At 35.3% G+C, this 8,622-nt stretch overlaps 1 protein-coding gene and 1 long non-coding RNA gene across 3 annotated transcripts; one reads left to right on the top strand and one right to left on the bottom strand.

The window, feature by feature from the left end:
- Nucleotides 1-198: 198 nt before the first annotated feature.
- LOC117121852 lies at nt 199-857 on the bottom strand. Its single transcript, XR_004447637.1, has 2 exons — nt 751-857; nt 199-358 (listed from the first exon to the last, which is right to left on the bottom strand). It is a non-coding gene; the product is annotated as an uncharacterized LOC117121852 (long non-coding RNA).
- Nucleotides 858-873: 16 nt separating this feature from the next.
- LOC117121849 (ribosomal oxygenase 2-like) lies at nt 874-4,283 on the top strand. 2 transcript variants are annotated; one of them, XM_033267237.1, is made up of 4 exons: nt 874-960; nt 2,287-2,643; nt 3,092-3,211; nt 3,942-4,283. In XM_033267237.1, the coding sequence occupies exons 1-4, from the start codon at nt 958-960 to the stop codon at nt 4,083-4,085; spliced, it is 624 nt and encodes a 207-aa protein (XP_033123128.1). In that variant the 5' UTR covers nt 874-957; the 3' UTR covers nt 4,086-4,283. The 2 variants fall into 2 exon arrangements, with proteins under 2 accessions (XP_033123128.1, XP_033123127.1); XM_033267236.1 differs by having other exon boundaries at nt 2,287-2,715; nt 3,942-4,277.
- Nucleotides 4,284-8,622: the final 4,339 nt, after the last annotated feature.

Here is an 8,622-nt window from a genome sequence, read left to right as displayed (position 1 = left end):
AAAAAAAAAAAAAAAAAAAATCGCGATTTCGTCAAAAGAGATGCGCGCGGGGATGATAAACTAATCATTTTTTTTATGGGGCCTTATTAATATTAAAAGCAATATTAAACAAAATGTAATCTAAGGTTTATTAAAGATTATACAAAATTTTAAAATAATTTTTTTTTTAAATTAAATTTGTAACATGGTCAAAACTCACTGATAAGCCAATATTGCCTCTTTGATAGTCATCTCAGGTTCACTGGGCTTCTTGGTTTTTCCTCCCTTCTTCTTTCCAGCTTTCTTACCACCACCCTCTTCATTTTTCTTTCCTTTCTTCTTCCCCATTTTGTACAATATTTATTGTCTCTGTATATACCTTCAGAATATAAACAACTATTGAACAAAATTTCAAAAATTCATGAAGCAGGCCCTAGGCTAGTAGCTACTCTATTACCTACTACATACAGGTATTGCGTAGTCTTACTACAGCAGTACTACTTGCCTAGTCTTAGATAGAAAAGAAGTCACCCAAGCTGTGGCCTACGTGGCCTGGCCAGCTAGGAGTAGGGCCTAGGCCTAGAGGAACTATGCCGTAGGCCTATGCTAGCTGGCAGACGAGGCCTAGGCCTAGCTAGCCTACCTAGCCCTAGTTCAAATTCAATACAAACGGTTACTATTTATTGTAGATTGATTTAGGCCTATCTACTAGATGAAGTTGTCTATAATACACCATAATATACAGTATATGAATGCAGGTGAAATAATTACATAAAAAACGAACAATTTCCGATGGTTTTGTTGCCAAAAAACCTCAATATTTTAAACATGCGCCTCCAAGCGTTTGTCACTTAGGAACATACTTTTGTTTGTCCAGCCGCTTGCAAAAAAAGAGGGGTCGAAGGTCAGTGTTGTTAATATTAATGAAAAAACGTGGTTGGTTGAGTTGGTGGTCGGTTGTAAAGCAGCATCAACAATATGGTGATTTTTTTTTCCGCTTTTCCTAATAAATAGAGATAAATCAGGAATCTCATTTTGGATATTATTATTTTCCCCGCACTAGCCAATGTTCGTGGCCCCTCGCTTGATCCAAACACCATAGTAGTTAGTTAGGTCCCTCACTCAACCCTGCCCCTCCTAGCGCCGAACCTATCTCCTTCTGGCAGGGGTGATGATATTTTGAAAGCATGCACATGCAGAGGGACATGTAGCTGTAGGTTCTTCTATGTTGGTCCACACAGATAACTTATTGTTGCCCGTAATGTCATTGTCAATGAATGGGACCAGTGGGCGGGGTGCCAGGATTTACTTGACGAAAGAGGGAGAGGAAAGTCGCTGATAGGAGGGGAATGGCCTTCAACCCCCCCCCCCCACTGGTGCTGGTGCGACTCGTGTGTCATGGATCCCATTCATGGTGGGAGGATAACCCATTGACTAATTAATATTAAATCAGCATGATGTATAGCTCCCCAGAAAATTGCAAAGTGACATTCATTCTTTTACTGTATATATTATAACTAAATATATATAACAGAAAATATAATTAAATAAATAAATATAGATAATAAGGTATGCAAAGTATTAGAAGGAAAAAGAGCAAAAGACCAGAAAAGATAAAAAAAACCAAATCTTAAATTGGGACCATGAAATCAATTTCCTACTTTCAACTGAATTGAAATTGAGTAATTGGTGTGAGTTTGCCGGTATAAAATAAATTTTATTTTTAATTGTTTTAAATTAAATTAAATTAATTTATTCAGAAACCTAACAGTGTTAAAAAAACACCAAAAACTGGGTTGTAATAAAATATATATGGTACAAGAATATAACGGTAGTATAAACATTTAAACATTAATCTTAAACATTTAAAAATTGAATTATTGTATGCCGCCATGGTGTGAGTCGCATATATATATTATTTTTAATTTTTTTTTAAATTTAATTTTTATTTCTTTTTTATTTATTTATTCTGACACCCAACAGTGTTAAAAAAACAGGAAAACCAGGTTGTAATGAAATATATACTGTATTGGTACAAAAATATATTATAAAATTAAGCTTAAACATTAATAATCGAATTATTGCATACTTCCATTTTGTGAGTCACATTACATACAAACTGATTTTAACACTCGAAAGTTGGGTAGTTTAAATATTCAGGGAACTTTTCTGGCCTGCCAATCTACAGAAGATATGTCAAGTAGTAAAGCAGCATAGAACAACTGATAATGCAGAATACACTTTTAATCTGATATCATTAATATTATTACTTAATTACCATGAAATATTTGATTGTTCATCTTGCAGGGAAGAAAAAAGACTAAAAAGAGAGAAGCAAGTGGAGATGTGGATATAGAAATGGTCATGAAAAAACCTTTACTTTCTTCTGGTCATCAGAGTACTCCAGAAGATATCTTTAAATCTCTGCTCCAAGGTTCAAATCTAACTTTGAGTGAATTCTTTGCCAAGTACTGGGAACAAAAACCACTAATCATATCAAGAGAACAAAGAAAAACAAAAGATAATAACTATTCTGAATACTGTTCACTTGCTATATTGAAACAAATATTAAATGAAAATGACTTGAAATTTGTACACGATTTAAATGTTTGTCGGTATGTGGATGGACGCCGTGAGGACCTGAATGGTAAAGGTGTCGTGAAGGTTGGAAAACTTGAAAGCCTAATATCGAAGAAGAACGCAACTGTTCAATTTCATCAGCCACAGCGTTTCCAGGTATAAATATTCATAAAATTAGTAGGTCTTTAGTGTGGCCTTTAAAATCATTAAATTAAAAATAAAATAAAAAGAAAACCCCTCCCCCCAAAATAAACAAAACAAAAAACTTTTTTTTTTTTATGGTCATAGACTAGGCCTACTCTGGATGTTGAAAGACTATAATTCTACTACAATACTTAGTAAAACTACTGTTTAGTTGTTGAGACCCGAGATGGTCAAATGATTTTCTTTTGGCTCATGGAATTAGTCCAATTGACTACTTTTTTCAACTGGATAATATTTCTAGAAAGTTTTAGGTCATGTAAATTGTAAATTACTTGAAACCACAAACTGTTAAATGTAGAACATGTTATTATATTTATGTATTTTTTAGGATTCTCTTTGGAAGATTTGTTCATCCTTAGAGTGCTATTTTCAGTGCTTGGTTGGTGCAAATGTTTACATAACACCTGGAGGATCGCAGGGATTGGCCCCTCACTACGATGATGTTGAGGTACAGTTAGTGGTGATTTCCATGCTTTTCCTCAATGAAAAAAAACCCCCAAATTTGTTTTAATCCAAAAAATATGTTACTTATCCCATTTGTAGAATCTCCTGATGAAGTCCATTGTGTAGACAAAAGCTGGAGCTACTAAATTGTATAGTTAATCTTTAAAGTGCGGACGTATCCTTAAATCACACAAAAGAAAAAATTTAAAAAGTAAATTCCAATGAAACACAGATGAAAACAATTCATTTTTTCACTGATTTATAGACTTATATCAAAATTAATTTCTATATAATTTAAGGATTTTTATTTTGTGGTAAATTCAGAAATAGTATGTTGTACATGTTTGTAAATTGGCGATAAAACATTTTGTCAATCTAATGTTGTTGATTGTCTGTTTGGACGCTGAGTCGTGGAGGTCTCTAGGTTCCCGGTTTAATTCCCATCGCTGTCCTTGTGTTTCAGCTGGAGGGCTGAAATGCAAGTTACAATAGCGCACCGTCTTTCGGATGAGATGTTTTAGCCATTGGTCCTGTGTGCATATGGCCCTTGTGTGTGCACATTAAAGAACGCAGTACTGTACATTATTTGGGAAAGATTATGGGAGTGTCTCCTGGCTGCCCAATCACCACCAGAAGGACCCCACTGAAAATGAGTCTTCTTTAGATTTTGTGGGTTATCCTTTGTGTTTACACCGAATAAATCCATCCACCCATCTTTAACATGTTCCCTTTAGGTGTTTATACTTCAGTTGGAAGGTGAGAAGCATTGGAGATTGTATGAACTACCTGAAGAAGAGAGACTACCCAGAAACTACAGCAGAGATTTGGATCCTGCCTCACTTAACACACCTACACATGATTTTGTTTTGAAGGTTTGATTACTTCTTTACAACATTAATGATCAGTGGCGGATCCAGGATTAGGGGACCCGGGAGGGACTTTTACAGGCAGAGGGCGTAGACCACCCCAATCCCTTCATGGTTGGAGTTGAGGTAAGCAGTGGCATATCTAGGTGATGCGCGGAGAGCACACGCCTTTCTAAAAAATACTCGTGTCTTCCCAAAAAAAATCATGGTCAAGTAGTTAAAAATCACCTAAAATCACCCTTATTATGCAAATCCACTTCACCTTCATCTATATGCATTCACAAAAACTCACTAGAAAGCTATAGTATTATTCTTTATTGATTATTATTGACATGACAAAGTATAAAAATGATATAGAAATTAATTTCTCCTTTGTTTGTTATTTATGCTTTCGGCATTTCTTTTTATCTCGCATTCAATATTTTCTATCCAAAGTTTTAAAGATAAAATGACTGATTCATCAAATTGAGGCATCGTTGAACTCGAAGCAAACCTAATATTTGTCAGATTTAATACCTTCAATCTTGAATTGTACTGGTATATCGTAAATAAAAAAAATTGTTTAACAAATATTGGTTATCGTGTCATAAACTGTATTGGTTTCTACGATCTAAACCATGATCAATCTTGACCGCAGTGATACGTAGTATTTTGTCCTCCAGCTAGACTTTGACTTCATTTTCAGCATGAATGATGTCAAGATTTTTTATATATTACGCAACCATTTGGTGTTTCTCAGTCATGAATAATCCAGATGGAATTTATTAAGCAATCCTTTGCGACGTTTCGGAAAAGTATTTATTAGTTTTTATTTAATCATTATTAGTTTCCATTCGACCCTTTCATCATCATCAGCTACTGTCGGTTCACTGCTGGACAAAAGCCTCAGCATGTTGATACCATATCATCACCGTATGATCAAAGATACTACACAATGTAGAGCACTCGCATAGCAAATATGAGTCAGTACAGACGTACACGGCGCCCTTCTCTTTTATTAACGCAAGTTTTCAATAATTGGTCCAGACGCATAGGGCACCCTTCTATTGCTAAGTAAATCCAGACACACGCGGCACACCCTTCTCTTTCCACTAATGAAGGAACACTTTATCACAAATCAGAGTCCGGTCATATGATTCTGTGGTTTTGTGTTTGTCTTATTGTTTTGATTTCTTTGTATCTTATGGAAAATGGCAACGATTTCTACCTCCGCAAAGGAGGTTATGTATCCACACAAGTATCCACAGTTATGTAAGGTTGGCAGCAAGTTTTTTAGCATGCGGTGCACCATTGTTTGTATTTCCCACATGTATTTTGGCGGAACAGTTTTTTTCTGTGGAGAACTCTTGTGTTCCTAGTATCTTTGGTATGATGCATTTGTTAAAGACATTCTCTTGAGACATTGGCAGATGACCCCTCATGATTGCTGAGTTTTCCATATTGTCTCCATCCATTATTGATTCGTCTGCTCATCTAGCCGTTTTCAGACAGAGCAATATTACCACAATATTGCGGGAAAGTTCCCGGCATTGCCTTCCGTGTGAATAGCTTAGGCCTAACTGTAGCCACAATATTGCAGTTCACGGGGGGATACAGAGCTACGTTACCGCAACATTGCGGGAATCTTCCTGGCATTGCCTACTGTGTGAATAGGTCAACGCAACCACAATATTGGGGTTATTGTGATTCTGTAATGTGATTGCATAATACATTGTTGTGATGCCATATCTAAAGTGATCATAATTAATTTTTAGCACGTATAAATCCTCTCAGTCCTATTGGAAATATACACTATGAGTTTTCTGTTCAGAATCATAACCCTCAGTAAGTTTTATACATCATTGAAGTATGTCTTTTGATTGCCAAACCATCATCCATTGAGCAATGTTTAATGGGGTTGTTTTTTAAATTAGCTTTCTATGATTTTTCCCCAGAAACTCTTTCATCAATTAAAGTAGAAGCTGCACTAACAGCTGCTTGCCAACAAATGGACCTTTGCATAACCCCATTATGTATACTTCTTCCCAGGTTAATCTTTATGTGACCCATTTATGTAGTCAATTTGCCTGAAGATTTAGAAATGCATTTGCACAATAAAGGAGGTTGAATGTTTTTTTTTCCTAGCAGTGTCCATGAAATGTTGAGCTACCTTCATAATGTCAAGATGTCACTGTCCATCCTGAAATTTATGAATACATTTTACTGTAAATTTAATTTTACCGTTCTATGGATTGACAAAATCTGGTGTTTACAATCTGGCAGGGTCTAGGGAACAAAGCTAATTTCTGGAGCCTAGGAAAATTGGGCAACTTTGGGCCAATTTTAAGCTGTTTTACATTTTTGTGTTACAGTTAGTACCTATTATGGCTGACAACTGTCCATTTTTGTAATTTCATTATGTTGCAGTCAATAGATGCTTGGCCTACACAATGGGCACGGAAGCCTTGCCCTCTGACTTGTGACTTCCCTGTCCCTAGCAATGGAAACAGGGAAATGAATGAATAGTTGCAACAGTATTTTATAAAGACACATGTAAAAACTATCCTTTTATTTTGTGACCATTCATAATTCTGAAGATTAAAGAATACCAGCACCCAAACTCGTATTTTAGCCAAAAATTACATCTCCGCTGTGACCCCATGTTGCGATAGTTCAGTTGTCAAAAATTGATGTAATTTACAGGTTTTTTATGGTAGCTTGACACGAAAAAGTACTAGATTTACACTCTGTAATAATTGCTACTAGTAAGCAACTAATTAAACTATCGAACATATGCTGAATTATAGGCCTCTGCCATTATTTCCATTAATACGGTCAACGACTGTAATGGTTGCCAGTTTCACTAATAATTTCCACTAATTAACTGTAAATCATTAGAAGTAATGTACATAAAACAATTATGTAGCACAAGGCTGTATTGAAAATTATGATGACAAAGTAAACATTAGTAAGTAAATAATAAATAGTAAAATTAGAATAAAATGCTTTAAAATATATTATATAAATTGTACATAAATTTAGAATTAAAATGTGATTGAAGCAGTGTATTCATAAGGACACTACCTGTACTTAACTGCTTCAACACCTAGTAGCTCCCACTTCCTCAGTGGAATGTTTTTGGGTGAACAGGGTTGAGCTACTCCTCACCCTTATCAATAAAAAAATAAAATAAATAAAATATCTCTACCTCTAGGCTAGGTAAGTAAGCACTCTGGTCTAGTAGTCAAGATGCCTTGTAAGAGTGTCTATAAAGGCTTATTCTCAAGTTCTACCACAACATAAATGCTGAAGTTTTTTTTTTTGGGGTGGGGGGAGGGGAAGAGAGGAAGTGCCTTCACCCCTTAATCCCAAAGGGACCCTGGTGGCCACCTGGACTTGCTTTGTTCACATACGAACATGGTAGAAAACCCGCAAATTCAGGCTGCACTTGTATAATTGGAATGTGCATTTCTGGGCACCTAGAATAACATCCCCTTCCCCCTTCCAAATAACCTATTTCTGGAAGTGGCCTTTATCCATTCTTTATTAGATCCGCGTTGTTCCATCTCCTTTCCATTGAAATATAATTGGATTGTTTTTACATTCATACTTCAGTATCTATGATGTTAAAACCTGTGAATTATTGTCAATACATTTTGCCTATTATTACACAAATGGATTTTTTTTCTTGTAAATTAACTACAGTGTATTATTTCACATGTTTTACATAGTTACCAAAAAGCCTGCATTTTAAAACCTACAGTATTTATTTTGTCCAAGGGGATGGATTACTTATTAATGAGTATTGCCCCAGTGGTTAAATGACAAGAAAAGTGGTTGAAAATATTTATCTGTTATTGAAAGGTTGCTTTTTATATATCTCCATTGTGACTAGAATTTTGATAATTCTCAAGTTTTAACAGATTTATCAACAACCCTTTATTTAAACCCATTTATTTCTCTAAGGGAATGGATTACTTAACTAATGCGTAACTACCCCATGGTTAAATGGCAAAGATAATGGTTGAATATATTTATCTAAACATGTTCCTGTAGTCACATATCTGACATATACACCAGTGTGTTAAATAATGGGAAATATCAAAATGTGAATTTTTAGAAAACAGTTTAATTCACTTCAGCTGAGAAGCTGCCAGTGTTTATTTATTTCATTTATTTTTATTAAAATTTATTTCTAGAAGATGGCTCCTGCAGAGAGAAAACGCTCACAGCAAATGTGATTCAATATACGCTTTTACATTACTACAGTTCGTACATAATATTAATATCTAAACTCGATACCTGATTAAAAAATTAAGAACTCACCGGAAGAAAGAGATAGCGCTGACCCAAGAGCAGTTCATCAGAACCCATGCCCGAATATAGGTCTGAGAATCAGATACAGCTGATTGTCTGTTAGTAGATCGGAACTCCCATCCCTCAAGCAATGGCAGCGCCAGTGATCGCTTAAGACCCCTGTTAAATAGGTAACCCTATCAACCGTTACTCATCAGGCCAAAAATATTACAAGGCATACATGATAAGAAGTTTGAGAACATCTTAAAATAGT

This window comes from Anneissia japonica, unplaced genomic scaffold, assembly GCF_011630105.1.
Source record: "Anneissia japonica isolate Jap-2015-1 unplaced genomic scaffold, ASM1163010v1 scaffold2392_len1475705_cov187, whole genome shotgun sequence".
Lineage (NCBI taxonomy): Eukaryota > Metazoa > Echinodermata > Crinoidea > Comatulida > Comatulidae > Anneissia > Anneissia japonica.
The sequence above is the reverse complement of the archived record's forward strand: the minus strand, read 5'-3'. Positions and strand labels throughout refer to the sequence as shown.

Excerpts from the sequence above, each read along its gene's own strand:
- LOC117121849 (XM_033267236.1), top strand. Across the intron at positions 2,716-3,091 it reads ATCAGCCACAGCGTTTCCAG|GATTCTCTTTGGAAGATTTG; the intron begins GTATAAATATTC and ends TGTATTTTTTAG. Across the intron at positions 3,212-3,941 it reads CTCACTACGATGATGTTGAG|GTGTTTATACTTCAGTTGGA; the intron begins GTACAGTTAGTG and ends TGTTCCCTTTAG.